This window comes from Pezoporus occidentalis, unplaced genomic scaffold (genome assembly GCF_034315485.1).
Source record: "Pezoporus occidentalis ecotype Australia unplaced genomic scaffold, CSIRO_AGI_Poc_V1 ctg38, whole genome shotgun sequence".
Lineage (NCBI taxonomy): Eukaryota > Metazoa > Chordata > Aves > Psittaciformes > Psittacidae > Pezoporus > Pezoporus occidentalis.
The window spans coordinates 684,959-698,071 of NW_026915702.1; the positions used below are offsets into that span (position 1 = coordinate 684,959).

General features: G+C 45.3%; 1 protein-coding gene across 6 annotated transcripts in view; it reads right to left on the bottom strand.

The window, feature by feature from the left end:
- The window catches only part of FRMD4A (FERM domain containing 4A), a 380,907-nt gene that overhangs the window by 68,997 nt on the left and 298,797 nt on the right, over positions 1-13,113 (bottom strand). For all 6 annotated transcript variants that reach the window (XM_062631904.1, XM_062631905.1, XM_062631903.1 and 3 more), the window contains 3 exons: positions 9,518-9,602; positions 5,057-5,113; positions 2,548-2,570 (listed from right to left, as the gene is read on the bottom strand). In XM_062631904.1, the coding sequence (XP_062487888.1) occupies positions 2,548-2,570; positions 5,057-5,113; positions 9,518-9,602 (165 nt within the window). The remainder of the gene's footprint in view (positions 1-2,547; positions 2,571-5,056; positions 5,114-9,517; positions 9,603-13,113) is intronic.

Below are 13,113 nucleotides of genomic sequence, written 5' to 3' on the forward strand. Positions count from 1 at the left end.
AGGTGCTCAGCAGTGACTCACAGGAAGGCTTCCATGAGGAACAGCAATTCTCCCATCACTACCAATGAGCCAGTGCTTATGCGCTTTTCTGGATCAAGGCCAAAGGGAAACTTGTAGACTCACAGGCTATATAAATCTGATAGTGGCAGTAGGCAGGACAGGTGTGGGAAATGTGCAGTCTGCATTCCAAGTGTGCAACCCCTAAAAATTAACTGATTTCTTCAAAACCAAAGCAGGAGTTCAAGAGTTCAGACTTCACACTATGTATGCTGCCATGTACAACATGTTGCCTTTAAATCTCAGCAGCAAGACATTTGCAACTGCAGAGCTTCTCTGTTTCAAAGAGTAGCCACTTCTGTTTTAGACAGCATTTCAACATCAACTAACTTCAAACACTGAAGCTAATTTCAGCCCTAAGAGAAGTCAGAGCATTGTCTCCATCTGCAGTTACTCTTGCTGGCCCCAGGCTTGATTTGCCTCCCACATTTCATACTGCTGATAAGAATAACCACAAATCTCAGCAGGCAAAATCTTGACCACAATGACCTCGTGGTGACTTCAGTAGCACATGGACCTCACCCGGCATATAAACCCGTGTCAGTGCACATCAATGGGGAGCTGCTGAGCACACATCCCTGGAGATGCTAAGTCTTCTTCTAGACCATGGAGGGTCATGGTAATGTTCTTCTACCTTCCTTTGAGAACAGACTTTAAACTTCACTAATATGGCAGACTGCTTTGTCACCAAAGCCCATTTATATATTAAGATCCCTGGCAGTGTCAGCAAGTTGTTACTATGACACCATTTCTCTAGATGTAAAGGTTTCCCCTTCCACTTCAAACCATTGCGATCCACAGGTACAAAGGACTAAGAGCTAACTGTTCTAATGGGTATGGTGATGACTGCCATACTGATGTGGAGGAAACAGCTAACACTGTGTGTTGAGGTATCTTGTGTGCTCTCAGAGAAGATTCCTCATTTCTCTGTGGCCTAGAAAAATACACTGTGATAAACTCAACCATTCATTTTATAAGGAACATCAAACAGCTTTTAGGAGATGGATGCTGTCCACTGGCTGTTTCCATTTCTGGTCTGGAAAAAGATACTTGAAGATAAAATGCTTTTGGCACTATGACTCCAAGCCACCTGATTCCTTTCTATTCTAAGTTTCAGACTCTGAATATACACTACCTGTGTGTGTTTTTGCAATGTCCAAGATATTCTGAGAAACATTTATATATTGTCCTTCATAACAAAACCATGTTATGGAATGCATGGAAGATGTGGTTTTTCACAGGTCTGAATGGCAAAACTTTGCTTGGTCTGGCTCTTCGGATCTGAGCACTTGGCAGTGCATTGAAAAGCAGACCGTAAAGTGAAAGAGCCACATTCACTCCAGTGCCCCTCTAAACAAGCACTGCTGATAACTGAGTTATTCCAAATGGGGTGAAACTGAAAAATGAAGCAAGACTGGGCTTGTGTTTCTGCTGTCAGATACATGTCAGGATTTTGCAAGTTGATTAAGGTTTTGAGAAGTGATAAAGCAGAACTTAAACTTCCTTTTAGGATGGGTTAACTTATGTTGTCTCAGATTCCACAATTTGCAATGCATTGTTCCTTTTCCCTGATTTGTCCCAATTTTAGCTGGCTAGAAGTCCCAGTCCACCAGAAAGTGGACCCTGCCTGTTCTTTTCAGCCTCCTACGGTGCACAGAGTATTGTTACAGTCTTCTGTTAGTGTATCTCAATGCTGACAATATTAAGACACCTCTTCAGGCTCACTGCCCATCCACACCTTGTTTTCTCCGAAACGAACTTCAGTGGATATTGTGGTCTTCCAGCTGAACTCATGTTCAGGTCAGCAAAAGTAATATATGAAGTATGTGATGTTTTTAGCATTGGGAGTTCTGAGTTTCAGATGAAGAACATCCATATTTCTCACTCAGTGTATGAAACAGCCATCTGATCTTTGGATGCTGCTAAAGTGCAACTGATAGATACTGTTAACTTCAACGGAAGTTCTTGGGCTTTTCATTAACATCTTCAAGATATGAAGCACAGTCACCTCTTTGAATTTCTTACAGCAAGTCTGAAGATTTGGCTCAAGGGATAGTGGAAGTTCAACAAAACCCATTAGCTAAATTGTGATTTTGAGAACTCTGTCCAAATTCAAGCCGAAATATCAATTAGTGATGGAATTCTAATGTTGCCACTGGCTGGATCTGTGATATTGCAGTGATTGTAGAGTCACTTCCTTAGGAATTTCCTTCTGAAGACCTTAGGAATTTCCTTCTGAAGACTAGTCTATTTCCTGAACTTCATGGGCATATAAAGAGATTTGTCAACAACAAAGTCACAAACAATGCTGTTTGCAAGGCATGCTCTGGTCAAAGGCTGTGTTTTGTGAAGAAATGATTGCAGGAAACATGACGTCTATGTTAGCAGTGCATTCCTGTTACTACACAGCTACATCTGAGTCACAGTGCTCACACAGTGATTCTACCAGATTCATTCCCACACCACACAAAAACTTTTCAGTTCACTTACCTTGAAAAGTCTCCCTTTGCCTCCTGTAAAATGAGGAAGAAAAATTAACAACATAGCATTAAAAACTGAAGGAAAATCAAGAAAATGGCTGCTCAAGAGCTTCCATTTGCAGAATTCATTTAGCAGCAATTTCCTGTTGTAATTGAATCCTCATGCACTTTTTGGAACCAGTCTCGAATGTCAAGTGCCATACACGTAGTGAGCTGGGCAAATTAACAAACAAAAGGGTTGTCTAATACAGGGCCAGATGATTCCTCATTCTGCTAGTGGATACCCAAGAAATAGCAGGAAATAATGCTGGTAAATAAGTAATTTTTGGGGTCATTGTGGTTGTTACACTACTAGAAGATCTCTGAACTCCCAATGGCTTTTCAGCTTCTGAAATTGCAACTCCCCTGACTCTTTTTATAATTATCCTGGTTATTTTCTAGTGTTCAGACTTTCCAAATGCTGGCAGATTCTGAGGTGATGCCAGACACAGGCTTCTCTAACTCCTTGCTGAGCATTTGGGGGAGTTTTCAGCTCCCTTACTTATATATCTAGATATTTCTATTTATTAGCATCACAGCCTGATGTTAAAGGGCTAGTAATCTTCTACTCCAGCAGCTAGATTAGTACCTGAGTCTTACTGCATGAACCCTCAAAATCTGGTGAGTCCCCTCCTCAATAGATATAATGTGCATTTTGCATTTCCCACAGGCAATATGAATTTCATATGATGCCTGCTAAAGCACCTCATTTGCCATCAGCTACACAGAAGCATAGTGCAAGTATGTCATTTGTGAGTTTCCACTGCCAAGAGGACAGGGGTTTGCATCCAGGCCTTTTGTCTTTACATCTGCCCGTAAAACCACAAAACCTGTCAGCCCACATCCAGTGATGCTTCAGTCCTGAGGCTGGAGTAAAGTTCAGAGCTTTGGTGGAACTTTAATTTGTTCTGGTAACACAACAACTTGAAATAAGGCTGCAGACTAAATCACTTGAGTTCTGACAATTCTTTACTATCTTCCCATTTCCCTGTGAGTGAACTGAAGGGCAGACAAGCTCTCCTCTGGTTCATAAGAAGGAGTCCTTGATCATATCATGACTGTAGTTCAATACAGAGCAAAACTCAGAGGATATGCCCTGGCCTGCACAGGGATGAGCATACCGAATTTAAAACCCAATTTTGTTGGGTATATCCTCATCGTTCAGTACTTTGACCTACATGCTACAGTCAGCAGTAGAACAAAATGCAGTATGATCCCTCTTGTTTTGCTTGGATTCTGTTACAAACATGGGTTGTAGAAATTTCTGGCTACAGACAGCAGAGGTGTGGCTTGTTTTGACTATTTCTATTAAGTTACACATCAAACTACTACAGGAATTCACGTAACATCCTGTGTTTGTGACGAGAAACAGCCACAGGGGTACAGTGGCAGATCTGGAACTGGCTGAACAACAGTAAGATGTACACAATTACTGAGTGCTCCAGTTATTCATTAGGATGAGCAGACCAAAGATTCATAACACTACTGCTGCTTCTCACAATGAGCCTGTTGTTTGATGTGTATTCCCCCAACAGCCAGTATGTGATTTCTATAATGTGCTTTTAATTGAGTCCCCCATCCTGACTCTCTCGCTCCATTTTTGTTGCATAAAACAATTTAATGAAGATTCAAATCCCTCTGTATTAATTGCTTCTTTAACATGGAAATTGCTATAGAAGAGCAAGGCATTGTTATTTATTAGTGCAGTCTGATGAGATGGCTCCTCTGCTCATATGGCTCCTCATAGGAGCTGTTCATGGCTGATGGGAAACAAAAGTTAAAATTACACTGTAGGAAAGAGGAACAAGGATCATCCGACAGTTATCTCTGATCTGCTCCCACAGCCATACTCTTAAAAAGAGCTTTCACAAAAAGCACCTCTGCTACCCTGAAAAGATTCCTCTTTGGGAACCGCATTTCCCAAAGGCAGGGGGTAATTTGCTCTCTGACCCTTTCCCTCTTCCTCAAGAGCAGGACTTTCAAAGGCAATTTTTTTCTTTGTTTCTGGAGAAGTTCTTTGGAAACTCTTTAAGCTGTTCTGCCCAGATTGGAGAATACAGACAATTGTGTATATAGAAGCCTATGGAGCTCAAAAGAAGTCCAAGCTCCACTGGGAAACAAATGCAAGTCACTGGTGAAGAACCCTTTCCATATGTATTTCACCTAGTAAAGCACATTCATCACTTAGATGTCCTCTGGCTTTACATCATACCTCAGGGTCTTGGATAACTATGTCGGCTCAAACATAAAATACATTTATGTATGCAAAGCGTTGGGCAGTGGAATGTGCTCCACGCATGCAGAGGTTTGGTTTGAGAGACTTCTGTCCTCATTTTACACCGGTATGCATGATGAAAACAGTGTAAAGACACATTTCTCTGCAGTTGGGGGAATCCCTGCGTTTCTTATTTGGGATTTGGCAAATCAAAAGATGTAATGCAACATGAGGAAGCACAAAGTGAGAGAAGGCGAGTGCCTACCTGCAAGATGTATGCAGCCAGTTCAAACACCACTTCACTGTCAACCTCAATGAGTTCCTTGAAAGGTGAAGAAAACAAGAAAGAAAAAGAAGTTGAGTGTGAGCTTCCATTAGAAGGAAGTGCATCTCCACCTGGCTACTGCATGGTGAAGCGTGCAGTGCCAGCTTGCTCCCCTGGCTGGGCTTCAAAGCATTCCCTGTGCTCCTGGAGACCAAAGTGAGGGCGAACCTGCCCACTCAGATGTGGAAAAAGCAAAGTATTCAGTGTAATGGCATGGTAAATGAAGCGTAACTGGATGTGGCATGAAGGGATTCCTGGGGAGGAAGGAGGAGAAGGCAGGTGGAAGGGGAGGATCAGAGTAATAAAAATTTTCTTGTGTGATGTAGTGAAGGGTAGTCTGGGGAATATACTTTTTCTCCCCCAAATGCTTCAGGGGAACGCAGATTGCCCTTGGCTCACAGAAGCAAGGAAATGAGAAAGTTTATCTTCACTGAGTTGTGTCAAAGCCCCTGCAGAACTCATCTGGCTTTTGCTCAGGGTAAACTCACAGGAAATAGAGCCATATTTCCTCCTGCAGGATGGGAGCTTTGGTTTCAGCCCCTTTATGCCTATGAGCACTGGGACTGGAGGTGCCTTGAGCATGATCTGTGATAGCAAATCTTTTGGTAAATCTTTACTGCTTCATTCTAGAGGATCCAGCTCCCAGTGAAAGCAATCTTGGAGGGTCAGGTGAAATTGTGAGCATTCTGCTTGGACACCACAGTCCCATGAAGGACACTGCTGGTCCCATCAGATTTTCTCAGTGTCCTTCTGTGCCTCAGATAGCAGTCATAGAACCAAGGAGTCCAAGCACTGCTCTGTCTAAATGTATGGGATGCAAACTTGGCATCCAAGATGCTTGGGACAGGAGGCACAAGCTTTAATCTTGTGGCCAAGTGTGTGTTCCTGAGTCTCTGGCCCCTGATTTTGGGAATATAGTGGGCTTTTACAGAGATACTGTTTAGGCCTCTATTCTGCAACCAGAGCTCCTGTGTCGGCTCTGACGTACTTGGCCATGTAAACTGGGTAGCTGTTCAGCTAGCTTCTGTAGTGGCTTTTCTGTTGTATTTATTTAAGCTGCTGTTTTTAATATTCTACTTCATCTGGCAAGAGACGAGTGATCTAAATATAGATGAGTGCTATGATCCATGCTCCAGCCAAGTCATGGCCACACCTCATTTACAAGCCACAATCGCTGCGTTGGCTTGTCTCTGGCAAAATCAAAAACAAAAGGAACAAAACAGAGGATAAGATCCAGGTGTCCTTGGCTTTCACCAGTGCCATCTTTTTAATAGAAGCACTTCCTTCACCTCCTTCATAACAACTCCTTGAGGAGTGAAAATGAGCTCTGCTGTGGGAGATAAACACACCCTCCCTGTTCAGCTGAGCTGCCTGCTTCACGCAGGCACCTGCACTAATGATGTGTATGTGCCCAGGGAAGTGGATGGCATGAGATGAGGATTCAGCTGGAGGCAGGGCTGTGCTGGGGCAGACAGATATATTCCATGGCAAGGAGCAATACAGAGTAGAGACAAAGTGCCTGGTGTCCCTCCCGTCTTGAAGCACCAGGCACTGCATGGACAAACCAGCCTCTGCAACCACAAGTTGATGTTATGGCGAGTCTATATGAGTAGGTGAAGTGGGTCAGAGCCCTAAGGGTACATGGCACAGTGGAGTGCATGACTAAACACTCTTCTTCCCTCCCCCATTTCTGGATAGGATTACCTCCACTGGGTTGCCTCTTGGGAGCAGGTGCTCATCCCTGAACAGTGCCCAAGCAATGCCTGGGACAGGGCTTGTTGGCACAGGCCAAAACCTGTGCCAGAACTTGTTAGTAACTAAACAGCCTGAGTGATTGAGGGATGGTGCCTGATGCCAAGCTCTGGTAGTACAAATGTGGCTTGGCCTCTCTGAGCAACAGTGGCTTGCTGGGGTTTGGGTGTGTTGGTCCATGAATGTCTCATCATACAACAGGAGGAGTGGTGAGTACCCAATGCAGAGTCAGTTGGCAACCCAGTGGACCATCAGCCCCAAACTAAACAGGCCTCAGCTTTATTCCTTCCCAACTGGAGCATGGGGACATTTGATCCTGTGTGTTATAAGAACTAACAGGGAATGTCTTCAGTGCTAGCATAGCATTATGAACCACGCATTTCACACATAGTATGGTCTTTCTGGGGTGAAGGCATACATGGTAAGTCCAATGAGAAAACTGGTGCAGCAAGGAAGCTTTCAAGATTTGGGAGCATGCAACACCAACTGCTAGCTGAAGGGATGATAAGCAATGGCTATGCTTAGGCACTGAATCCCCCTTTCTACACCTAGAGGAATCCTCCAGGAATGCTGACTGGGTGCTCGCCCTGCATCCTAGTGGAGACTTTGCACCCAAATTCAACACCTATTTTAATAGCACAGCACGGCTTACTGTGGCTGGAAGTCAAATGGGGAAGGACCCGCATGGGAGACTGGGAATCCAGCAGGGCTATTTTTGGATAGAGATGACAGTCAGCTTGAATGTGCAAAGTAATGGTTTCAGGAGAGGTCAGACCAAAATAGACCAATCTAGATCTGTAGGCACTTTTTTTTTTTTTCCCCTTCCCCTTTTCTTCTTATTAAGCTTTCTTCAAAAAAAGAACAACAGTGTAAGCTTTTCCTGGCAACGCTTCAAAAAGGAACTTTCCCCAGGAACCAAAATGGGATGCTCACTGAGCTTGTTGCTGCAGAGGGCTGACTAAGCACATCTAATTGCAGCCTTGCCAGCTAGCAAAGCTCTGCACAGCTCAGCTCAGCAGCCCTGCCTCTTTCCTGGGCACTGGAAAAAAGGCATTTTCTGACTCCTACCCTGCATTTGATGCAAAGTTAGTCCCTGCACTTTAGGGCATGCAGATGTCAGGAAGCAAGGCTCTAGGTTCGGTATAAGGTAGCTGGCTGAGCATGGCACAAACCTGCCGAGGGCTGCGGGATGGTGGTACAATCACTCCAGCTGTCTTTTCCTACCACTTCCTCCCTGGCAGATGGAGGTGAGTCACCAGGAATGGCCTCTGCCTGCACAGAGGGAGGTGGGAGGAATCCTCTCAGGGAATCCCAGCTGATGAGAAGCCTCTCCCCATCCTACACATCTGCACCTCAGCGGGTTCTGAGCCTGCTTCATTAACTGGGCTCTGCTCTTTTACTTATACCTGTGCTTGTAGCATCAGAGGCTTCATAGCTCTGCAATGAGAACTCCAGTGGGGGAGTGAAGGCCATGCCAGGACACCCTTATCTCTGGAACACAACGTGCCTTGCAATGGGCAGCTCTGAGTAGTGTCGGTGACAGCAGACTGGTGTTTTCAGTCACCTACCAGGCAGGGCTATTTCTGGCACAAAGAAACACTTCCCTATGCATGGCTTGCTCCTGTACAAGGTGATCTTCAGGATGTATCCTCAGACACCCTCACCCCTGCTCATGCATATAGCCACATACTCCAGCATAGAATAGTAGCATCTCAGACTGGTTTGTGTTGGAATGAACCTTAAGGCTCATCCATTTCCAACCCCTGCCACGGGCAGGGACACCTTCCACTAGAGCAGGTTGCTCCAAGCCCTGTCCAACCTGGCCTTGAACACTGCCAGGGATGGAGCAGCCACAGCTTCTCTGGGCACCCTGTGCCAGTGCCCCAGCACCCTCACAGGGAAGAACTTCTGCCTAAGAGCTCATCTCAGTCTGCCCTCTGGCAGGTTAAAGCCATTCCCCCTCTTCCTATCCCTACACACCCCTGTAAAAAGCCCCTCTCCAGCTTTCTTATCAGCCTTTTAGCTATCAGAAGACTCTTACAAGAACTCCCGCAACCTCTGACTCACCCTGTCACAAACACACAGCCATACGCATCCTGAGCACCCTGACACAGGCGCACAGACTCCCAGTTACAGTCCCACATCCAGTCCCACGCCCCTCACACACTCGGCACCGCGCACCCACCCCCATTCCTACACTCACACCACCTCCTGCACTGTCACCTTTCCCTTGCACACTCACACGTACATTCACAGTCTCCCCCCCCCTCCCCATGCTAGCCCAGAAGATGGCGCCCGCGCCCCAGACACTGCCGCCCTCTTCGGGCGGGAGCCCCTAAGTGAGCCCTGCGCCTCAGCAGCGGGTTCATTTAACACAAACCCAGCCGTTTCCTCTTAAGAGCAAGCCAGTTTATAATTTTAGCAGCTGCAGATTCCCTCCTGCCAACCACAAGGGTTACTTCCAGGCTTGTTTTACCTCAGAACATCTCTCTGACGTGGAAACTGATGCTAAGTGCGGAGACAGGAGTGAGGGAAGAGGAGGTTATACCTTGAATTCTGTGTTCAACCAGCATGAACTTTGGGGCAGAAAAAGCAGATTCAGGTGTCTCAGCCAACCCCGGTGACACCCAGAGCTTCCCGAATCCTTACCTTGTAGATGCAGGACTTGGCGTTCAAGAAAAACAGCTCAATGGTGGCATTGTCCTTTAGATAGGAGATGCTTTCAATGTAGAACCTGAAAGGGAAAGGAAGGAAGGTGAGACATGGGAGAACTCGGGCAAAACAAGAAAACACAGTCATTGTGTGAAAAATGTGGTCAGTGGAGTCGTGATGAGAATACTAAAAATGAAGTTTCTTTGCTTATGGTGGTGAAAGGCTTGTGAGTGCTTCAGGATGTGCTCAGTCACGACCCCCCAGAGGGACTGGGTCATCAGGTGGGTGATTTAGTTTCTAAATGATTCTTTGTTTTGTTTGAAAGCTTCAAATAATCCTTTATGATTATTTGCTTGTGAACTCCCCTCTGTCATGTTTTGGCGTTTCTCCTTCACTCCTTTACCTGACTTGCCCATTTCTGTGCTGTTGACCTGCATCTTGTACAAATTCACTGGAAAAACCCCAATTTTGGGTTGCTTTCCTGTCCACATCAGCTCTGCATAAGGCAAGTTTTATAAAGGTTTCTCTACGTATTTCAGTAGCCAGCACGTAACAGCTATGGCTGCAGAGTACTCAAACAGCAATAGTTAAGGACCGTGTGTAATGTATCAGTACTGTGAGTAGTGATGCTGGGGGTGCCAATAACCTGGTTTTATTTGAGCTGAGATGACTTCTCAGAGCTCAGTAGAAAGCCCAAACCCTCAATGTCAGAAAAACCCACCCTTTTGCATTGGCTGATTACCCAAATATTTGTAATTACGTTGAAAGCCCGTGATATGTATAAATTAATTCAGTACTCCATGTCCTGCCCACTTTGAAGGTTTGATCCTTTGTCAGTGGACTCCATGAGAGTTTTACCACTGGCTTGAATTGACTCCCAGCTCCTAATTCTGCCTTGAGACCTTTCTGGGGAAAAAACCTCAGGATACTGTCAGTTAATGACTGATTCTTACATATAAGTGTGTTGTGAGTTCCAGTAGTAACAGAGAAAGCCTGGATAGGTTCAGTGAGTGATTAAAGTGAATTTTTCTTTGTGTTTTAAGTAGAGAAAAAAACACATCTCTCTGCCCCCCCCCCCCCCCCCCCCCCGTCTTTACAGTGATCTTTAAGTCGCAGTACTATGGCAGCAATGTTCCTTACATAAATTCCAGTACTACTGTGCCTTGTCAGAGGCAATTAGAATAGGGAAGGTGCCAGAGAAATGCTGTCTGCATCAGGAACTTAAAAGAATAAGATGCCTTAGAAACATGGGTTGAGATGCAGGGTCCAGTTACAGGGAAACCGTATTCCCTGACCCTGGGAGTGGAGCCCAGAGACCTGCTGGCACTCCTGGGGCTTCACACTAGCACTGGAGGGATTGCCCATGTTGAGTTATTTGCAGAATCAAGGGCCTTAAATATAACCTTCTTAGGGGTAAATATCAAAGCTTTGTAGTGCTCATAAATGTCTTCTGAAGGCTCTTCAGAACAGTCTATTTCCTGACAGATACAACCAACTTCAGGCTCACTGGAGTGACAGGAACATTTTGAGCTCATGTTCATCTGCTGAGGAGCTCCTACTGTTGTCATCTCCCTCTTCTCCCCCTCCAGGAGAGTTCAAATGAGACATAAAAATAAACCCCAAATTAACCCCCCCCACACGTTTGAATGTAGGGATCACGAAGAACAACATGGTCTTATGGTTCTTTTCTTGGTTTCTACTGTGTTTCACCTCTTGTCTTTAAAACCACCTCTCTCTCATTTTTTTGGCAAGTAAAAATACACTGGGCTTTAGAAATGCAAAACCGGTGCTGCACTGAAAACCTTCTTACTAGATCTGTTCTCTTGAGTGCAGCTGGCTTTCCATCTGCTGAATTTGTGGAGGAAAAGGGTAATTTTTCACATTCTGTGAGTCTTGAAGAACCTCCTCTGCTTATCATCACTACCAGCGCTCTCCAAGTTGTCACAGTAGGATCTTTAATTCCCGGTCAGAAGAAAACAGGAACATTTATTTCAGTTTTTAATCCCAGAAAGCTTTTTGTTTCCTCAGATCAAACGAGAGCATCCTCACCATCACTAGAGGGCAATATTGCATTTCTTATGGCTGCTAGGATCTTTCCCAAGGCTTTCCACATAGACACACATGAACAGATCATTTTCTGTACAAGATTGAGTCTCTCAGAGCACAGAGCCTGCACATAATTCTCCATCTTCACAAAGAAAGCCCAGTTCTCAAGTGATCCCCAGAATGAAGAGTGTGCTGGGGAGCTACCGGCTCGCACACATGCACCCAGACAAATGCAAACCATGTCCACCAGGGAAATGGTGCTACTTAAAACAGATTTGCAGAGAACTCCTGTGGGATTTTCTGTGTGGCAAGCTTGGAAAACCCGAACTGGAGCAGGCTCCCCTGAATTCACAGAAGGGGGAAGGGAAAGACACATTCTATGCACTGATCCTGACTGTCTGTCAGACCTCTTCCTGTTAGTTCCCCTTCTTAAGGAAAGGAAACAGCACTTCACAATCGCCAATGTCAGTGACTAAGGAGGCAGGCAGAAGCATCCAGCTGCTAAGGCAATGAACCAAGCAAAAAAATCTGGGTTGAATTCCTGACTCGGACACAGGTTTCCTTGATGACCTTCAGAAAATCATTTAGCTGCTTGGGGCTGTTGGGCTGTGTTTGGGAAATACTCCTCCCTCAACTGCCTTCCTCTGCCTGTTTTGCCTGTTAAGCTTTTAAGCCCTTTCTTGCAGCATGTTTCAAGCTGATCAGTTTTAAGGGGCAACTCTCAGATTTCCGTTGAGGACTCCCCTGAGAGCAGCATTCCTCCATGTGGTGTGAAGTTGATAGATCCAGGGAATAATGGATGGGCTGGAAGGAGAAACAGGCAGTGCAATGTGTCTGACACTTCAGCTCTGCTAGACCTCTTGCAACACAGCCTCAAGCAGCTCCTACAAGAGAGGCTCCTTGGTAGTCAGCAACTGCTGCTATGAGAAATGAGGTACCCGTGAGAAGGGGGAACACCCCACAAGGCTTTGTGAGTGTAAAACCCAAAGAAATAATTTTTTAAACAGTTGAAAAGATCAGCCAATGTTAATCTATTTCTGCATTCCCCCTCCCTTCCCACACCCGGTAACTTCTAATTCATCAAGTACATTTTCTAAGCTTTAATTAAATAGACCAGTGAATATTACACTGGATAATGAACACAAAGTGCCTGTCTTGGCTGGGCATCTCAGGATGTAGGGATCTCAGCAGTAGGAAAATAATAATGAGTACTGCAGAAGGTAGCTTGGAAGATGCTACATCTGAAATGTTTAAGGCTTTTTAGCTGTGAAGCCATGTCTTGTACTGCTCTATATTAAGCGTTGCTTAACTGACAACTTGCTCTGAGACAGCTTAAGCCCCCTCCTGCCGTGATGAATGGCAATTCCCATTGTAACCAGCCAAGCACAGACATTTATACAGAGGTGCCTGTGAGAAGCAGCTGTGGAAAATCCCGATCCTTGGGTGATGGGAAGCTGGCACTACTGTAATCTCTCCCTTGTGTTATACGCAGGCCTACTTCTGAACTGCAACAGGGTAAATGCCTGACTATGCCTTGGACTCACCAG